We start from the raw sequence: 19,625 nt of genomic DNA, 5'->3' as shown, positions 1-19,625 counted from the left end.
TGTGTGTGTGTGTGTGTGTGTGTGTGTGTGTGTGTGTGTGTGTGTGTGTGTGTGTGTGTGTGTGTGTGTGTGTGTGTGTGTGTGTGTGTGTGTGAGAAAGACAGAGAGACAGAAATAGAGAGACAAATAGGGAGAAGGACAGACAGAGAGAGAGAGAGCGAGCATGTGAAGGTGTTCTGTATGATTCACAACATTAAAAAGAATAAAAGATCATTCCAAACTTACGATTGGTTGAAAGATGTTTTATTTATTAAGACAGCAACACAACTAGCCTCGCATGCTTTAAGACTTGTTCCACCAAATAACAATATAATAATATCATATAAAAATATAATATCATTGTAGTACTGCAGTAGAAATATTGGCCTTTCCGTATTGTATGGATATATTTTGGGCGTAAATATATTTGTCATTTGGTTAGCTATGAAGTTATTATTAACACCATCATTATTAAGGTACTAACATCTTCATCATAAAAAAAACCTCATCTTCAAACACCACCGTCACCAAACACCCTCATCCTGAAACACCCATAAACACCATCATCACCACACAACCTCATCATCAAACAACCTCATCATCAAACCCCATCATCCTCAAATACACTCCTTCATCACCACCATCATCATCAAACACCATCATCATCAAACCACAACCAACATTCCCGAGTGTGCAACATTGTTACGCCGAAGCGTTGGAGATCAGGGTTAGACTCGTCAAACTCTTCTCCCAGACGTTAACATGTCTCACTCCTCTTCCAGACGTTAACAAGTCTCTCTCCCCTTCCAGATGTTAACTTGTCTCACTCTTCTCCCAGACGTTAACTTGTCTCACTCCTCTTCCAGCTCGTCCACAACTCTGCGCAGTTTATCGACCACCACTAGAGACAGAAAACAGATCTTCAAGTACAGAGTCACCCTTTAACCAGTAGTATGTATGATACTGGCAGTATGTTGGTACTATTGTGCTACTGTGGTGGTACTCTGGTACTATGGTGGTACTGTGTTACTATGGTGTTACTGGGGTACTATGGTTGTACTATTGTGGTACTATGGTTTTATTGTGGTGGTACTGTGGTGGTACTGTGGTACTATTGCCCCTTTTCCACTGACAGTACCAGCTCAACTGGCCACGACTTAGCGTAGCATGACTTGGTTTGGTTCCAGGCACGTCGTATTTCCATCTAGAAAGTACCTCTTCAACGTGGGTGGGTCGTGGTATAGAGAAACCATGGTAAAGATACCATCTACCAAAGTTTCTATACCGTGGTATGGATGGTATGTATACCACGTTTCTATACCACAGTATATATGGTATCGATACTATGGTAGATATGGCATCTATACTGTGGTATATATGGTATCTATACCGCGGTATAGATGGTATCTATACCGTGGTATATATGGTATCTATACTGTGGTATAGATGGTATCTATACCACGGTATAGATACCATCTATACCACAGTATAGATGTTATCTATACCACAGTATCGATACCATATATACCACAGTATAGATGGTATCTATACTGTGGTAAAGATTGTATCTATACCACGGTATAGATGGTATCTATACTGTGGTATAGATGGTATCCATACCACGGCATCTATACCACACTATACTGTGGTATAGATGGTATCTACCACGGTATTGATGGTATCTATCTCTGAAGCACTTTGAGATTCTTGAATATAAAGTGCATTATAAATAACATTTATTATTATTATTATTAATATTATTATTATTATTATTATTATTATTATTATTATTATTATTATTATCTATACCACGGTATTGATGGTATCTATACTGTGGTATGGATGGACGGTATCTATACCACAGTATAGATAGCATCTATACTGTGGTATGCTGCTCACCTCCAGCTGAAGGTCTTTTGAAGTCATCTAAGGAGCGACAGGCGTCGATGAGTGTCCTCAGAGCTGAGGGGCAGTCGTCTGGCAGACGCTCTACAACCTTCTCCGTTATCACTTTGTTGAAGATTTCAAGACTAGTCGAACAATCTGAACACAGCCTCCCAAATAAGAGGAACCCGTTAGTGGATCAGCCTCGAGTCAGAGTGAGGATTATGATTAGATATATGATCATATGATTTGATATACGATCATATGATTACATTTATGATCATATAATTAGATACAAGATCATATGATTAGGTACACGATCATATGATTAGATACGATCATATTATTCGATTTATGATCATATGATTAGACATATGATCATACGATTAGATATATGATCATATGATTAGATATCTGATCATATGATTAGATATACGGTCATATGATTAGATATATGATCATATGATTAGATATATGATCATACGATTAGATATATGATCATATGATTAGATATCTGATCATATAATTAGATATACGGTCATATGATTAGATATATGATCATATGATTAGATATAAGATCATATGATTCGATTTATGATCATATGATTAGATATACTGTCATATGATTAGATATATGATCATTCGATTTATGATCATATATCTTGTTCTTCAATAGATGTGTTGGAGGTGGTGCAGATTTTTGGAACATCAACTTTTACCTTCAAAAGGTTTCTTGCGAGTTGCAATTTCCCACAAGACAATCCCAAAGCTGCAAAATAATACAGAATAAAGAATACAGATTTAGAGTTTGGTAAGGTCATTGATAAAGGACAGACTGCAGCTGTGATAAAGGACAGACTGTAGCTTTGATATAGTTAGACTGTAGCTGTGATAGAGGACAGACTGTTGCTGTGTTGAGGCCTGTAGCAGTAGCCGTTTATAGTGCTTCAGGGGGTTTGTTTGTGTGTGTCTCACCTGTAAATCTCACACTTCTTGTTGTAGACATAGTTGACGTTCTGGAGCTGCTGGGGAGAGCAGTACCGCAGTGAGCTGGTCTGCCCGTCCGAGCTCTTCCTCAGAGACGTCTCCGTCTTTGCCAGCTCTAGACCCCCCAGCTGAAATCCAACAGTTGGTCAACCTCTCACCTTCTCCCTCTCACCTTCTCCCTCTAACACTCACACTGTCACCTTCACCCTCTCACCCTCTCACCTTCACCCTCTCACCCTCTCACCTTCACTCTCACTCTTTCACCTTCACCCTCACACCTTCACTCTCACCTTCACCCTCTCACTCCCTCACCTTCACTCTCACCCTTTCACCTTCACCCTCTCACCTTCACCCTCTCACCCTCTCACCTTCTCACCTTCACCCTCTCACCCTCTCACCTTCACTCTGTATCCCTCGGCGACGAGGAACTTGCTGCTGTTGATGCAGCCGTGAACCTTGGTCTTGTCCTCTGTCTGGTGGAGGCTGTGGGACGTAACCATGGAAACACAATCATTCAGTAGCTGGACGGTCCAGGATCCATAGAGAGGGGACTGATGGAATATGTAAGGGATACTGTATAGAACGCCGGTCATTATCAGGAAATAAGCCCCGACAGGGCGAACCAGGGCGAGCGTCTTGCGTCCCCCTGAAGGGCTTATCTTCGATAATGACCGGCGTCTATACATTATCCCACTTATTGCACGGCTACTTGCCAAAACAAAAAAATATCTTCTATCTAGAGGCAAAAAATTCACTTTCCTTGACAGCAGTCAATATATGCTCTCCCTTCTGTCTAACCCTCCAGCTCCCTACTGTCTAACCCTCCAGCTCCCTACTGTCTAACCCTCCACCTCCCTACTGTCTAACCCTCCACCTCCCTACTGTCTAACCCTCAAACTCCCTACTGTCTAACCCTCCAGCTCCCTACTGTCCAACCCTCCAGCTCCCTACTGTCTAACCCTCCACCTCCCTACTGTCTAACCCTCCACCTCCCTACTGTCTAACCCTCCATACCGACCGGTAGAGGCCCCGGGCGGCGTCCAGGCTCATGCCGGCCCGGCGGGCCCAGGTCAGGGCCCGGGGGCTGTCCAGGACCTGACGGAGACTCCCCTTCTCACAGTACTCCATGACTATCAGGAAGGTGGGCGACGGCCCTGCAGACACACAGCATAGCTGGGTAAACCCAATGCTGGGGTCTACCTCCTAGTCCTACCTCAGAAGGCCCTAGCTCTAGGGTTAGGGTCTAGCCCTAGGTCTAGGGTTAGGGTCTAGCCCTAGGTCTAGGGTTAGGGTCTAGCCCTAGGTCTAGGGTTAGGATCTATCCCTAGGTCTAGGGTTAGGGTCTAGCCCTAGGTCTAGGGTTAGGGTCTAGCCCTAGCTCTAGGGTTAGGGTCTAGCCCTAGGTCTAGGGTTAGGGTCTAGCCTTAGGTCTAGGGTTAGGGTCTAGCCCTAGGTCTAGGGTTTGGGTCTAGCCCTAGACCTAGGGTTAGGGTCTAGCCCTAGGTCTAGGGTTTGGGTCTAGCCCTAGCCTACAGGTAGATGCTCTGGTCTTTACCGTTCTCGTCCTGGACACAGATGCCGAACATCCGCAAGATGTTGGGGGACTCGAAGCGCCGCATGGTCTCTATCTCCTTATGGAAAACCCTCTGAACGTCGCTATGGAAACACACAGAAACAGAGACATGGAAACACACAAAGACAGAGACATAAATACAGAGAAGTAGAAACACAGAAACACAGAGGCATAGAAACAGAGACGTAGACACAGAAACATAGAAACAGAAACATAGAAACAGAACAGATAGAACATGGTAGAAGAGATAAAAAAATAAGTGTGAACCAAGCGAACGATTATGATATTTAAATGATTCAATTATAATTTTGTGCAGTGTAGGGTGTAGTATTTATTTAATAGTGTGACTGTGCACTGACTCTAATGTGCTTCCTCGTGTTGATTAGTATTTGTAGCGTGTACTGACTAGTTACGCTAGGGTTAGTCAGTGTGTATTGACTAGTGACGTTAGGGTTAGTCAGTGTGTAGTGACTAGTTAGGGGTAGTTAGCGGCCCTACTGCGAGGAGGTGGAGGCGGTAGTGGTGAAGCGTTTGATGGCGACGGTGAACTTGTTGTACTCTCCCCTGTAGACCTCAGAGGTCGGCGAGGTCATGAAGGGCTGGGTGTCATAGGTCAACTCGTCTGCTGCGATCACCCTGATGTCCTGATTCACCATCCTGGATTTACTGACTGACGCATGCAGGCACACACACACACAACCATACACATGTACGCACGCACACACAACCACGCACATGTACGCACACATACATCCACACAGTAGACAGCGGTCAGTAAACAGGCAGACAGACAGGCAGGCCGACAGACAGACAGAGAAACAGACGGACAGACAAGCTGTCAGGCTAACAGACAGACAGACAGACAGACAGACAGACAGACAGACAGGCAGGCAGGCAGGCAGGCAGGCAGGCAGGCAGGCTGACAGACAGACAGACAGACAGGCAGGCAGACAACCAGAGAGACAGACAAGCTGACAGGCTAACAGGCAGACAAACACACAGACAGACAGACAGGCTGTCCGGCTAACAGGCAGGCACGCAGGCAGGCAGGCAGGCAGGCAGGCAGGCAGGCAGGCAGGCAGACAGACAGACAGACAGACAGACAGACAGACAGGACTTACCGGTCTGGATCAGAGTCTCTACTGTGCCCCGGAGCTTCTGGACGTCTTCCTGTGTGGCGTTCACAGTCTCCTGAGTGGCGTTCAAAGTCTCCTGAGTGGCCTCGAGGACTGGAGGAGAGGAGAGACCTGGTTACCGTGGCGACCCATCCCGTGGTGACGAGGGCCTGGTGACCGTGGCGACCCACCCCCTGGGGACGAGGGCCTGGTGACCATGGCGACCCACCCCCTGCGGACGAGGGCCTGGTGACGGTGGCGACCAACCCCCTGTTTACCGTGCCGCCCGGGTCTTACTCTGCCGGAAGTGGCGGGCGTCGTCCTGCTGGTCGGCCTGGTCCTCGGCGCGGCGCCGGGCCTCCTCGAAGGCAGAGCGGGAGGAGTGGCTCTGCTCCACCTGGAGGGCCAGAGACAGCACCTGGGGAGGACAGGGAGGGTTAGACAGTACAGAGACAGCACCTGTGAGGACAGGGAGGGTTAGACAGTACAGAGACAGCACCTGGGGAGGACAGGGAGGGTTAGACAGTACAGAGACAGCACCTGGGGAGGACAGGGAGGGTTAAACAGTACAGAGAGGGAGGGTTAGACAGTACAGAGAGGGAGGGTTAGACAGTACAGAGAGGGAGGGTTAGACAGTAGAGAGACAGCACCTGGGGAGGAGAGGGAGGGTTAGACAGTAGAGAGAGGGAGGGTTAGACAGCACAGAGACAGCACCTGGGGAGGAGAGGGAGGGTTAGACAGTACAGAGACAGCACCTGGGGAGGAGAGGGAGGGTTAGACAGTAGAGAGAGGGAGGGTTAGACAGCACAGAGACAGCACCTGGGGAGGACAGGGAGGGTTAGACAGTAGAGAGAGGGAGGGTTAGACAGCACAGAGACAGCACCTGGGGAGGACAGGGAGGGTTAGACAGTAGAGAGAGGGAGGGTTAGACTGTACAGAGACAGGTCATTAGGGAGCAGGTTGGGTTAGAGAGTACATAGACAGGTCATTAGGGAGCAGGTTGGGTTAGAGAGTACAGAGACATGTCATTAGGGAGCATGTAGGTTGGACAGTACAATACCGTATCTATACAGTACCTGGTAGGCGTCGTTGAGCCGGTCGTTGACATCGGCAAAGTCCTCCCCCAGGTGATACGCCCGTGCCAGCCGCTTCAGGAGGCGGGCGTCGGCATACTTCCTGATCAGGTCCTCAGCCAACCGGAGCGTCAACATTAGCTTCTCCAGCCCCGCCTCCACCTTGGAGTCAGCAGTGGAAGCCCCACCCCCCAAGGCGGTCACCAGCCCCGCCAGCTCCCGGACGCGCTCGGCCACGCGCGCACAGCGCTTCCTGTTGGCCTGGACCTCCCCCACCAGATGGTAGATGGAGGCGGCCAGGCTCAGGATGGGCTCGATGGTCTCCATCATGTTAACCTGAGTCAGAGGTCATTCACTCATCATTCAGATTTAGAATATATTTTTTTTTATATGGAAAGGGTCCACAGGGGGCGCTATAACTCAAACCTCCACAGCTGTGACTACAGGGGGCGCTATAACTCAAACCTCGACGGCTGTGACCACAGTGGGAGCTATAACTCAAACCTTTAGTGATGAGAGTCACGCCCTGTTATATATTAAGATAAATACGATGTGTGAAAATGAGTCGCTATCGTTCAATTATTCCCAAGTCCACTTCAGAGACATCAAGGACCTGAGGTTATGTGGAAGGCTTTGATATCACAGGTGGACAGAGGTCCCAGGGTCAAATTAAAAGGACCACTGATGTTTTTAGAATGGGATTCAATCGAGAAAAACTCTGACGTCTACCATTGAACCCCTCCAAGTTGTCAAAGTTGGCACCCATATAGAATCCGCACTTAGGCTGGGGTCCAGAATGTGAAGTACAGCTTCAGCGACAGGGGGCACCATAACTCAGACCAGCCCATCAACCAATCATAGGCCGGCTTCAAATCTGCCTGGGGACCTGAAACTGTGCGATCTGCTCATTTGCTTTGCTAGCATTTGCATTTCAGCCTGTTCACGAATATTACGACGAGTTTGCTCACGCAACCACACGCATTGTCTTCTGAAAATGCGCGTGCAGCAACATGTTGGGTACACAATGAAGCCACAGCAGACACTAAAGGAGCCAGGGAAAGGGTTGGGGTTAGAGTTAGGGTTAGCTAACTCTGACTCTCAGGGTTAGGGTAAGGGTTAGCTAACCCTAACTCAGTACCTACAGCCTGACATGCACATCAAGTCATGTGACCAGAAGTCAGCCCATGGCTGGATCAGCAGGAAACCTGACGTACTCCCCAGAGGCCCGGGAATGCTCCAGTAACATTGTTCCAAGTAGAACCACAGTAGAACCACCTCTGCTAATGGAGGACACTGGGAGCCGCCCAGTTCAACCACATCACTCACACTGGGAGCTGCCAAGTTCAACCATATCACTCACACACACGGTCAAATAACCTCATCAATTCAACACGAAGAGGAGGAAGTGAAAAATGACCAGGAAACAGAGTGTGTATGTTTTTGTGTTTGTCAGTGTGTGTGTGTGTGTGTGTGTGTGTGTGTGCTTCTGTGTACCAGTTTGCGTGTGTGTGTGTGTGCTCCTGTGTATCTGCGTGCGGGTGTGTGTGTGTTTACCTTTCGTTGATGTGGAGCGAGATAGAGCTGCGGTCTTGTCAGGAGCTGTAATTTCTGAACACAGCCACACTTCCTGTGCAACGCCTCTAAGCCCCTCCCCCTCAGGACACACCACCTTGTGGGTGATTTAATAACAGAATGGTGGTGGCGCTGACTTACACTCTCTCTCTCTCACACACACACACACACACACACACACACACACACACACACACACACACACACACACACACACACACACACACACACACACACAAACCCACACCCACACACACACAAACTGGCACACATACACAAACGTACAAGTAGACACACGTACATACACAATCGGACACACACAGACACACATAGACTTACACACACACACACACACACACACACACACACACACACACACACACACACACACACACACACACACACACACACACACACTTAGACAGACACACACTAACAAACACAACTCATAAACACACACACACACTCAACGCACACACACACACATCTGCATTAAGACACACACACAATGTTGTATATTTAATGATTTTATTATTGTCTGGAGGGATTTTAAGTAATCAGACGAAGGACGAATCGACTCATGACAAAGCTGCTGACTCAGGACCCTGTGACAGTAATGTATTCACCCCTGTCCTTTAATGCCTAACCCTAACCCTGTCCTCTACTGCCTAACCCTAACTATGTGTGTGTGTTTGTGTGTGTCTCAGCAGGGTGTCTTGTGTATGAGTGTGTGTGTGTGTGTCTCAGAGGCACGTCTTGTGTGTGTGAGTGTGTGTGTGTGTGTGTGTGTGTGTGTGTGTGTGTGTGTGTGTGTGTGTGTGTGTGTGTGTGTGTGTGTGTGTCTCAGCAGTGTGTCTTGTGTGTGTGTGTGTCTCAGCAGCGTGTCGTGTGTGTGTGTGTGTGTGTGTGTGTGTGTGTGTGTGTGTGTGTCTGTCTCAGCAGCGTGAAGTGTGTGTGTGTGTGTGTGTGTGTGTGTGTGTGTGTGTGTGTGTGTGTGTGTATGTGTCTCAGCAGCGTGTCTTGTGTGTGTGGTTGATGAAGAGCCTTCTGAGGAAGAGGAGCTGCAGGGGACCGGCGGTCAGGATGACGAGGGTCTGGGCTAGGCTCCACCAGCTGACGTAGTCCCGGGTGGAGTCCAGCAGGTGGAGGTCGCCCCCCCGCCGCGCCCGGGCGTGGGAATAGAACCTCCAAATGTGGAACACCGCGGTCTGCAGCCGCACCACGCTGCCCTGAGGACCAATCACACACTAGTACTGTCCTGAGGACCAATCACACGCTAGTACTGTCCTGAGGACAAATCACACGCTAGTACTGTCCTGAGAACCAATCACAGTACATACAGACATAGTACTACGTCCGTACTGTAGTACTTCATCAGTGCTTTCTTAATACTAGTACATCTATAATGTAGTACTACATATATACTGTGGGTACTACATCTATACTTTAGTACTACATCAATACTGTGTCAGTACTGTGGTACTACATCAGTACTGTGTCAGTACTGTAGTACTAAATCAGTGATGTGTCAGTACTGTAGTACTATAGCAGTACTGTGTCAGTACTGTAGTTCTACCAGCAGTATATCTACCTGTATGTTGAGCAGAGAGCTGTTGACCCCGTTGACCTCCGTGACCTCTTGACCTCCGTATACGACCCCGAAGTTCAGGAAGACCCGAACCGCCCCGAGCCGGTTCTGGTTCCCCAAACACATCTGGTAGAACCCTGAACACAGGGAGAATAGTGTACGACATATAGACCAGATTAGTGCGCGACATAGGGAACCAGATAAGTGTGATATATAGGGAACCAGAATAGTGCACGACATAGGGAACCAGAATAGTGCACGACATAGGGAACCAGATTGGTGCGCGAAATAGGGAACCAAATTAGTGCACGACATAAGGAACCAGATTAGTGCACAACATAGGGAACCAGAATAGTGCACTGCATAGGGAACCAGGATAGTGCACCATATAGGAATCACCATGTGTGGAAAATAGACTTGCTTTTATTCTTAAGGGCTAGTCATTAGCTGCTCTTCTTAAGGGCTGGTAATTAGCTGTTCTTCTTAAAGTCTAGCCATTAGCTGTTCTTCTGGATTGTGCCATCTTCAATCGACTGTCCTCCTATCTCTCACGCAACAATCTGCTTGACCCTCATCAGTCAGGCTTCAAGAAGGCACTGAGACTGCTCTCCTCGCGGTGACTGAGTCACTCCGTGCTGACAGAGCAGCACGGAGTTGGACTAGGGTTAGGGTTTGACCAGAGTTAGGGTTAGACTAGGGTTAGGGTTGGACTAGTGCTAGGGTTAGACTGTGGTTAGGGTGAAACTAGAGTGTGTTAGGGATAGACTGGTGTTGGAGTTAGACTGTGGTTAAGGTGAGACTAGGGTTAGGGTAAGGGTGAGATTAAGGTTAGACTGGGGTTAGGGTGAGACTGGAGTTAGACTGGGGTTAGGGTTAGGCTGGGGTTAGTCTCAGCAGCGTGTTTTTCCAGGTTGGAGTCCGACTTGCTGATGAAGAGTCGCTTGAGGAAGAAGAGCTGCAGGTCCCCAGGATGAGGACGCTCTGCGCGGCCGACCAGCCATCTTAAGGGCTAGTCATTATCTGTTCTTCTTAAAGGTTGGGTATGTAATTCGCTTTTTTGGCAATTTTTGCAAAATTACTTGAAATCCTTATCATAACCCGCTTACAGCCACTGAGTTAGAAGTACTGACATGAAAATTAAACAAGTCAATCATCTGTGGAACGGGCAGGGCTTGAAAAACTCCAGCCAATCATTTCCATTGCCACCGAGTTGCATTGGACAGTAAGTACGACAATCAAACGGTCGTACTGCACTCCCGCGCCCCGCTCGTGACCCCTTCGTGCAGTACTCGTGACCCAGAGCTCGTGACCCAGAGCAAGCTCCTGTTTGTTGTTATCCTGCGGTAGCTACTGGAACTAGTTAATCCACATTTGGACCTAGCAGTAGAAGACAATTTCCATGGCAGACAAGACGCCACCATCCCCACCACCACCACCAGCAAAGAGAAGGAAAACACTTTTTTCAGAGAGTAATTGATAATAAAAACGCTGAAAGAGAAAAACTGAAATCAAGAATAATCCTAGGCGCTGCTTTCGAACGTTGGGGGCAACTGAAGGACGAGAAGGGTCTAAAAACCGATGCTTGTGTGGCGGTTGACCTAGTTTCAAAGTTTATACCGTTTATACTCGGTAATACCGGTTGTTGAGACGAGTGTATTACTCGGTGTGAAAATGTCCACACCGCGGCAACCCTAGTGAAAACCAGGACTTCCAATACAATTATATGAAACAAACATACATTTTCTAAAAATAGAAATGATTTATGTGACCGTTTAATGTTTATAACATCTGGTGCAACCATAGCCGCGAGAACGTATTCTCAGCAGGGGGTGCTGGTAAAAAAAACCCGGCCTGCACTAGACTCGCAACTCGTCACATTGATAAAAAAAGATATATAGCAGCGCAGCTCAATTACACCAGTGCATGCGCGCACAGTTGAAAATCGATCGTTGTGTTCACTTCCTTCACACCATGGTTCACATCCAGCTGCTCACAGAACAAGTTTAAGCGCACCACCGCTACCCTCACACTTTTTCATGTAACCTTTTTTCAGCACTAGGTCATATGAGCATTAAATAAATGCTGCGTCTCAACATGCCTTGGACAGCAGCGAGGATGACTCGCTTTGCCACGGGCCGAAACAGTTCGGAGCGACCACAGCCAGAGCGAACACAGCGGGGCAGAGGAGTGTCAGGAAGTCTTTGGTGTACACATCAGTACGGCCTATTTGCACAACTGTTTAGTGGCAATGCAGTGTTTTATTCTATGCCTTTTTATTTTCGTATATTATTTCAATTAATACAATTTATTTATTCATGAAATCAAGATCTGGTCTTCAAATCTTTTTTCCAAATATAGGTCGTCTTACAATGGGGTTTGTGTTTATATTCGGACCAATACGGTACAGCGGGCGCTCACATGACGTTAAGCATTTCCTGGTGCATAATGTGACGCTTCAGAACCTAAAATCCCGTTTCTCCCCGTTGACACGACAACACATAACCGGCGTTTTCAGGAAATCTCCACTTTGGCCGGAGTTTTTAGAAATGATCGTTTTCTGTGATAAGACAGGGCCTCGGACAGGGGGTGTTGCAGCACCCCCAGCACCCCTACTTCCCGCGGTACTGGGTGCAACTTACAGCTGAATGTAGTGCCATGTTGTTAAACGAAAACCTACGCTAGCCTGGCTCGCTCTCGCGCATCTCTGTTCGCGCTCGTGCATGATTGCGCGTCCAGGTACTTGGAATGGGTGGAGTCAGAGTCAGCGTTGAAGGAGATGGGGTAGGACCATTTGAGTTGTGTATTTTCAAAATCTGCTGGCGTTTCGCAAATCGCGTACCCACCCTTTAAGGTCTAGTCATTAGCTGTTCTTCTTAAGGTCTAGTCATTAGCTGTTCTTCTTAAGGGCTCCTCCCCTGGCCGTCTCGAGCGACATCCTGCCATCCTACCAGCCTCGTCAACTCTTCCTTCACTTCAGGTCTTAACCTTCAAGACTGCCAGAATGAAGCGGCTCCTCAAGAAATTGACCCTTCGCACCACCGACATCCAGAACTACGGACCGATATCTCTTCTTTCATCCCTTTCTAAAATTCTGGATTGTGCCATCTTCAATCGACTGTCCTCCTATCTCTCACACAACAATCTGCTTGACCCTCATCAGTCAGGCTTCAAGAAGGCACTGAGACTGCTCTCCTCGCGGTGACTGAGTCACTCCGTGCTGCCAGAGCCTCGTCCCTCTCATCGGTTCTCTTACTCCTCGACCTCGCAGCGTTCGACACGGTGAACCGCCAGATCCTCCTCCCCACTCGCATTGAACTCGGCATTGCTGACTCTGCGCTATCCTGGTTCAAAACTTACCTTACGAATCGCACCTATCAGGTCACATGGATGGGCTCCTTGTCCAAACCCTGCACTTTTGACACTGGTGTCCCTCAAGGCTCTATACTGGGACCCGTTCTGTTCTCCCTATATACTAGTAAACAGATAATTAAGCTCAGTAATCACATCACACGGTTTCTCCCATCATTACTATGCCGACGTCACTCAGCTACTCAACTCTTCGGCTTTCGGCACCACGATGGTGGAGCGAGCTCCCTGCCGATGTCAGGACATCAGAGTCGCTCACCAGCTCCCGCAGGAGACTCAAGACTCACCTGTTCAGAGTTCACCTGGACTCTGCATAGCCTCTCTCCTTACCCCCCTCCTCCGTTACTCCCCGAAAAACACCACTCTTACCTACTTATTTTATGTTTGGTCCTGGTACTAATGTAGTACTTAGCATTGTGTAGCATATTATCCTAGATATGTTTGTTGTTTGCAGGGAATAGGTTGTCCTAGCGATTGTTAGTGCCTGTATATATCGCTGTACCATCCAATATTTTTGTTTTATTCTCTTTCTTCTGACAGATGTACTTATTGTAATGTACTTTGGATAAAAAAATCTGCAAAATGCCCTGAATGTTCATGTAATAGTGAACTACATAGAGAACCACAATAGTGCACTATATAGGGAACCAGAGTAGTGAACTATACTTAACACCAATATAGTGTACTATATAGGGAACCAGAATAGTGCACTTTACTGACCACCATTATAGTGTACTATATAGGGAACCAGAGTAGTGAACTATACTTAACACCAATATAGTGTACTATATAGGGAACCAGAATAGTGCACTTTACTGACCACCATTATAGTGTACTATATAGGGAACCAGAGTAGTGAACTATACTTAACACCAATATAGTGTACTATATAGGGAACCAGAATAGTGCACTTTACTGACCACCATTATAGTGTACTATATAGGGAACCAGAGTAGTGAACTATACTTAACACCAATATAGTGTACTATATAGGGAACCAGAATAGTGCACTTTACTGACCACCATTATAGTGTACTATATAGGGAACCAGAATAATGCACTATACTGACCACCAATAAAGGGAATTATATAGACGGCTATATAGGGAGAGAGGGTACCTGTGGTTTGGGTCTCGAAGTGGATTTGACCTATGACCTGGTAGGAGGAAGATATGAGAGAGCCGTCTGGAGACAGAACCCTCACAGCCAATCGGTGATCAGACGCCATCCCAGTCACCCACTGGACCTACACACACACACACACACACACACACACACACACACACACACAGGTCACCCACTGGACCTACACACACACACACACATACACACACACACTCACCCACTGAACCTTCACACACACACACACACATACACACGCACACTCACCCACTGAACCTTCACACACACACACACACATACACACGCACACTCACCCACTGAACCTTCATACACACACACAGGTCACACAGACAGAAACACGCACACAGGTCACCTTACCAGTATTCCCAGTTACACCCACCATGTGGTCCAGGTAGAAGTTTCCGCTCTGGTGGGCAAAATGCCAGAAACATTCCTGTGTGGCCGCGGGGACCACCAGGGCGAAGTCGTAGCGGTCCGCTCCCCTGAACCCCCCCCCCCCAGACCCGCCGAGCCCTGGCTCCGACTTCTGGGCCTGCGACCAATCAGCAGACAGCAGCAGCAGCAGCAGGACCCGCATCCTCTTCTGGTCTACGCCTAGTGGTCTACTGTTCCAGACCCTGGTCCACTGGTCAATACCCTGGTCTATTGGAGCCTGGTCTGTCTGCTCCCCAGGAGGTCTGTCTGCTCCACCAGGAGGTCTGCTGGTCTGTCCGCTCCCCAGGAGGTCTGTCTGCTCCACCAGGAGGTCTGTCTGCTCCACCAGGAGGTCTGCTGGTCTGTCTGCTCACCAGGCGGTCTGTCTGCTCACCAGGAGGTCTGTCTGCTCCACCAGGAGGTCTGCTGGTCTGTCTGCTCACCAGGCGGTCTGTCTGCTCACCAGGAGGTCTGTCTGCTCCACCAGGAGGTCTGCTGGTCTGTCTGCTCACCAGGCGGTCTGTCTGCTCACCAGGAGGTCTGTCTGCTCCACCAGGAGGTCTGCTGGTCTGTCTGCTCACCAGGCGGTCTGTCTGCTCACCAGGAGGTCTGTCTGCTCCACCAGGAGGTCTGTCCACTCACCAGGGGGTCTGCTGGTCTGTCTGCTCCACCAGGAGGGCTGCTTATCTGAGGAGGTCCTTGAGGAACCTTGAGACTGATTCCAGCTCAGAGGAAATGATTAACCAGCCGTCAACTGGAGGCTCTGACGTCCAGGGCTAGGAGTTCTGGCCCTTCAGGGCTGGCTCCACGCCCGGTTCAGAGGAGATAAAGAGCTCTGCTCCGAGTGCCCTCACAAACCACAAACCAAACCAGTTGATCCAATCGCACTTTATTCACAAACCAGTCTCAATTTATTCACAAACCAGTTGATCCATTCTCAATTTATTCACAAACCAGTTGATCCAGTCTCAATTTATTCACAAACCATGGTCAGGATGACAGAACACCCCAATGTCAATTAAATAAAGGAATAAACTCTAACTTAGTCAGGGTTAGTCACTAGGACTTGGGCTGCATCAGGATAATTCAAGAGGTAGGGTTCGACTTGTGCCGCTGCAAGGGATTAGAGACTAGACAGAGGGAGGGTTGGACCAGGGTTAGGGTCAGACTAGGGTTAGACTAGGGCTAGACTAGGGTTAGGGTTGGACTAGGGTTAGGGTTTGACCAGAGTTAGGGTTGGACTAGGGTTAGGGTTGGACTAGGGTTAGGGTTTGACCAGAGTTAGGGTTGGACTAGGGTTAGGGTTGGACTAGTGTTAGGGTTAGACTGTGGTTAGGGTGAAACTAGAGTGTGTTAGGGATAGACTGGTGTTGGAGTTAGACTGTGGTTAAGGTGAGACTAGGGTTAGGGTAAGGGTGAGATTAAGGTTAGACTGGGGTTAGGGTGAGACTGGAGTTAGACTGGGGTTAGGGTTAGGCTGGGGTTAGTCTCAGCAGCGTGTTTTTTCCAGGTTGGAGTCCGACTTGCTGATGAAGAGTCGCTTGAGGAAGGAGAGCTGCAGGTAGCCGGCCCCCAGGATGAGGACACTCTGCGCGGCCGACCAGCCGGTGACGTAGCGGCCGGCCGCCTGCTGCAGGAAGGAGTCGGCGCTCCGTCGCATGCGGCCCAAGTTGTAGAAGCGGAACATGTGGAAGACGTGCTTCTCCACGCGGTACGACGTCGCCTAGCAACACAAGGGTTATAGTCAGCAGTCACCAGGAGGGTTAGGGCTAGTCACCAGGAGGGTTAGTCACTAGGAGGGTTAGTCACCAGGAGGGTTAGTCACCAGGAGGATTGGGATTAGTCACCAGGAGGGTTAGTCACCAGGAGGATTGGGATTAGTCACCAGGAGGGTTAGTCACTAGGAGGGTTAGGGTTAGTCACCAGGAGGGTTAGTCACTAGGAGGGTTAGGGTTAGATACCAGGAGGGTTAGTCACCAGGAGGGTGAGGGTTGGTCCCCAGGAGGGTTAGTCAATAGGAGGGTTAGTCACAAGGAGGGTTAGGGTTAGTCAACAGAAGGGTTAGGGTTAGTCACTAGGAGGGTTAGGGCTAGTCACTAGGAGGGTTAGGGTTAGTCACTAGGAGGGTTAGGGTTAGTCAGCGGTCACTAGGAGGGTCAGGGTTAGTCAATTGGAGGGTTAGGGCTAGTCGCTAGGACGGTTAGGGTTAGTCACTAGGAGGGTTAGGGCTAGTCACTAGGAGGGTTAGGGTTAGTCACTAGGAAGGTTAGGGTTAGTCAGCGGTCACTAGGAGGGTCAGGGTTAGTCAATTGGAGGGTTAGGACTAGTCACTAGGACGGTTAGGGTTAGTCACTAAGAGGGTTAGGGCTAGTCACTAGGAGGGTTAGGGTTAGTCACTAGGAGGGTTAGGGTTAGTCAGCGGTCACTAGGAGGGTCAGGGTTAGTCAATTGGAGGGTAAGGGCTAGTCACTAGGACGGTTAGGGTAAGTCACTAGGAGGGTTAGGGTTAGTCAACAGGGTTAGGGTTTGAGTTTTGCTCGTACCTCAATGACAGCCAGTGTGCTGTTCAGCTTTTGCCGCGCCTCCTCCTCCTCCTCCTTCTGCTGCTCCTCCTTGGTGCCGCCTGGCGCCTCGCCGTCGTAGGAGACCCCGAAGCTCAGGGAGATCTGCATGGAGCCGAAGCGGTTGTGGAAGTTGTTGAAACACATCTGGTAGAAACCTGGGGACACGGGGACAGGGTTACAACTTCCTCACCCTCACCCTAACCCTCACCCTAACCCTAGCCCTAACACTCACCCTAACCATCACCCTAACCCCCTGAGTGACAGAGGGTGAGGGTTAGGCTGAGGTTTAGGTTAGCCTTAACCCTGACCCTAACCCTCATCCTGTGATTCCCCTGAGGTTGGCCCTGACCCGGGGACAGGGAGACATCCTCAGGATTACGTTGGTTAGCTAGGTATCAGGTTAGAGATGGTAAGTTAGGTATCAGGTTAGAGATGGTAAGCTAGGTATCAGGTTAGAGATGGTTAGTTAGGTATCAGGTTAGAGATGGTAAGTTAGGTATCAGGTTAGAGATGGTAAGTTAGGTATCAGGTTAGAGATGGTTAGTTAGGTATCAGGTTAGAGATGGTTACTTAGGTATCAGGTTAGAGATGGTTAGTTAGGTATCAGGTTAGAGATGGTTAGTTAGGTATCAGGTTAGAGATGGTTACTTAGGTATCAGGTTAGAGATGGTTAGTTAGCTATCAGGGTAGAGATGGTAAGTTAGGTATCAGGTTAGAGATGGTTACTTAGGTATCAGGTTAGAGATGGTTAGCTAGGTATCAGGTTAGAGATGGTTAGTTAGGTATCAGGGTAGAGATGGTAAGTTAGGTATCAGGTTAGAGATTGTTAGTTAGGTATCAGGGTAGAGATGGTAAGTTAGGTATCAGGTTAGAGATGGTTACTTAGGTATCAGGTTAGAGATGGTTACTTAGGTATCAGGTTAGAGATGGTTGGTTAGGTATCAGGTTAGATATGGTTAGTTAGGTATCAGGTTAGAGATGGTTAGTTAGGTATCAGGGTAGAGATGGTTAGTTCACCCGTTTCCTCCGTCTTGAAGTCCACCTGACCGGAGGCGTCGTCCACAGTGGACACGAGCAGACTGCTGGGAGAATTCACCGTCACCGAGAGATGGCTGTCATGGCCGACGCCCGTCACCCAGAGGACCTGAGGGAGGACAGGGAGAGTCACCCAGAGGACCTAGGTAGGGCTAGCTAAGGCTAGGTAAGGCTAGGTAGGGCTAGCTAAGGCTAGGTAGGGCTAAATAGAATAAGGTAGGACTAGGTAATGCTAGGCGGGGTTAGGTAAGACTAGGTAGGGCTAGGTAAGTCTAGTTAGGACTAGGTAAGGCTAGGTAGTGCTAGGTAAGGCTAGGTAGGATTAGGTAAGGCTAGGTAAGACTAGGTAAGACTAGGCATGGGCTAGGTAGGATTAGGTTAAGCAAGGTTGGGCTAGGTAGGATTAGGTAAGGCTAGGTAGGACTAGGTAGGGCTAGGTAGGATTAGGTTAGGCTAGGTAGGGCTAATTAAGGCTAGGTAGGATAAGGTAAGGCTAGGTAGGGCTAGGTAAGGCCTTACCTGGAAGCTGAGGTAGAAGGTCTCTCCCTTGTGGGCGAAGTGCCAGAAGCAGTCCTGCCCGGAGCCGTGGAGGACCACTGAGAAGTCGTACTGGTCCTGGCCCCAGAACAGGTCCTGGTCCGTCATACCCGGGTTCAAGTCTTTCGAGGGTCCAGGACTGGCAGGACCCACCAGGACCAGGACCACCACGAGGAGACACGAGGGGAGCTGGGGAGCCATACTGGAGGTCTACTACTAGTGCTAGTTAATTCTACTAGTACTTAATAGTACTAGACTATTGCTGTCGACTGTCGTTCCCTCGTCCGACTGGCAGCACTGGAGACGAGCTGATGATTGACCTGCTGGGAACATCTGGTCCACTCTCACACACAATCTCTCTCTTACACACAGTCAGAGAGTGTGAGTGAGTGAATATAGGTAACCACACACACACACACACACACACACACACACACACACACACACAGTGACACAGAGAGAGAGAGAGACGCAGAGAGAGAGAGAGAGACGCAGAGAGAGAGAGAGAGAGAGAGAGAGAGACGCAGAGAGAGAGAGAGAGAGAGAGAGACGCAGAGAGAGAGAGAGAGAGAGAGAGAGAGAGAGAGAGAGAGAGAGAGAGAGAGAGAGAGAGAGAGAGAGAGAGAGAGAGAGAGAGAGAGAGAGAGAGAGAGAGAGAGAGAGAGAGAGAGAGAGAGAGAGAGAGAGAGAGAGAGAGAGAGAGAGAGAGAGACACAGAATGAGAGAGACACAGTAAGGACAAACAGAGCCCTGTCAAGTTTTGTCCCGGCATCCATAAGACTCTTGAATGGTTTAA

At 48.8% G+C, this 19,625-nt stretch overlaps 3 protein-coding genes across 4 annotated transcripts; all 3 read right to left on the bottom strand.

The window, feature by feature from the left end:
- Positions 1 to 226: 226 nt before the first annotated feature.
- On the bottom strand, positions 227 to 8,282 carry LOC115551033 (mixed lineage kinase domain-like protein). Of its 2 annotated transcripts, XM_030366528.1 has the most exons (12): positions 8,166 to 8,281; positions 6,615 to 6,947; positions 5,836 to 5,956; positions 5,545 to 5,652; positions 4,922 to 5,093; positions 4,406 to 4,506; positions 3,869 to 4,004; positions 3,249 to 3,333; positions 2,839 to 2,978; positions 2,583 to 2,632; positions 1,879 to 2,022; positions 227 to 880 (listed from the first exon to the last, which is right to left on the bottom strand). In XM_030366528.1, exons 2-12 carry the CDS (start codon positions 6,939 to 6,941, stop codon positions 831 to 833), a joined length of 1,434 nt encoding a protein of 477 aa, XP_030222388.1. In that variant the 5' UTR covers positions 6,942 to 6,947; positions 8,166 to 8,281; the 3' UTR covers positions 227 to 830. The 2 variants fall into 2 exon arrangements, 1 of the variants encoding a protein (XP_030222388.1); XR_003977971.1 differs by lacking the exon at positions 227 to 880 and having other exon boundaries at positions 3,865 to 4,004; positions 8,166 to 8,282.
- Positions 8,283 to 9,180: 898 nt separating this feature from the next.
- Positions 9,181 to 15,330, bottom strand: LOC115551000 (transmembrane emp24 domain-containing protein 6-like). Its single transcript, XM_030366438.1, has 4 exons — positions 14,659 to 15,330; positions 14,256 to 14,382; positions 9,775 to 9,908; positions 9,181 to 9,412 (listed from the first exon to the last, which is right to left on the bottom strand). Exons 1-4 carry the CDS (start codon positions 14,854 to 14,856, stop codon positions 9,191 to 9,193), a joined length of 681 nt encoding a protein of 226 aa, XP_030222298.1. The 5' UTR covers positions 14,857 to 15,330; the 3' UTR covers positions 9,181 to 9,190.
- Positions 15,331 to 15,562: 232 nt separating this feature from the next.
- On the bottom strand, positions 15,563 to 19,229 carry LOC115551510 (transmembrane emp24 domain-containing protein 6). The gene is made up of 4 exons (XM_030367304.1): positions 18,812 to 19,229; positions 18,275 to 18,401; positions 17,237 to 17,412; positions 15,563 to 16,416 (listed from the first exon to the last, which is right to left on the bottom strand). Exons 1-4 carry the CDS (start codon positions 19,028 to 19,030, stop codon positions 16,183 to 16,185), a joined length of 756 nt encoding a protein of 251 aa, XP_030223164.1. The 5' UTR covers positions 19,031 to 19,229; the 3' UTR covers positions 15,563 to 16,182.
- Positions 19,230 to 19,625: the final 396 nt, after the last annotated feature.

The sequence above is a fragment of the Gadus morhua genome, chromosome 9 (assembly GCF_902167405.1).
Source record: "Gadus morhua chromosome 9, gadMor3.0, whole genome shotgun sequence".
NCBI lineage: Eukaryota > Metazoa > Chordata > Actinopteri > Gadiformes > Gadidae > Gadus > Gadus morhua.
Note: the sequence above shows the minus strand (reverse complement) of the source record. Positions and strands in the feature narration are given on the sequence as shown.

Bases quoted from the DNA above. Each gene is read 5' to 3' on its own strand.
- LOC115551033 (XM_030366528.1), bottom strand. From the start codon at position 6,941: ATGATGGAGACCATCGAGCCCATCCTGAGCCTGGCCGCCTCCATCTAC. The intron at 4,005-4,405 runs GTAAAGACCAGA...GTGTGTCTGCAG, and splicing joins CTGTGTCCAGGACGAGAACG to GGCCGTCGCCCACCTTCCTG. The intron at 2,633-2,838 runs GTGAGACACACA...ATTATTTTGCAG, and splicing joins AAGAAGTGTGAGATTTACAG to CTTTGGGATTGTCTTGTGGG.
- LOC115551000 (XM_030366438.1), bottom strand. From the start codon at position 14,856: ATGCGGGTCCTGCTGCTGCTGCTGCTGTCTGCTGATTGGTCGCAGGCC. The intron at 14,383-14,658 runs GTGGGTGTAACT...GTGTGTGTGTAG, and splicing joins ACTTCTACCTGGACCACATG to GTCCAGTGGGTGACTGGGAT. The intron at 9,413-9,774 runs GTAGATATACTG...ATTGGTCCTCAG, and splicing joins GCTCTCTGCTCAACATACAG to GGCAGCGTGGTGCGGCTGCA.
- LOC115551510 (XM_030367304.1), bottom strand. From the start codon at position 19,030: ATGGCTCCCCAGCTCCCCTCGTGTCTCCTCGTGGTGGTCCTGGTCCTG. The intron at 18,402-18,811 runs GTAAGGCCTTAC...GTCCTCCCTCAG, and splicing joins CCTTCTACCTCAGCTTCCAG to GTCCTCTGGGTGACGGGCGT. The intron at 17,413-18,274 runs GTGAACTAACCA...CCGTGTCCCCAG, and splicing joins CTTCAAGACGGAGGAAACGG to GTTTCTACCAGATGTGTTTC.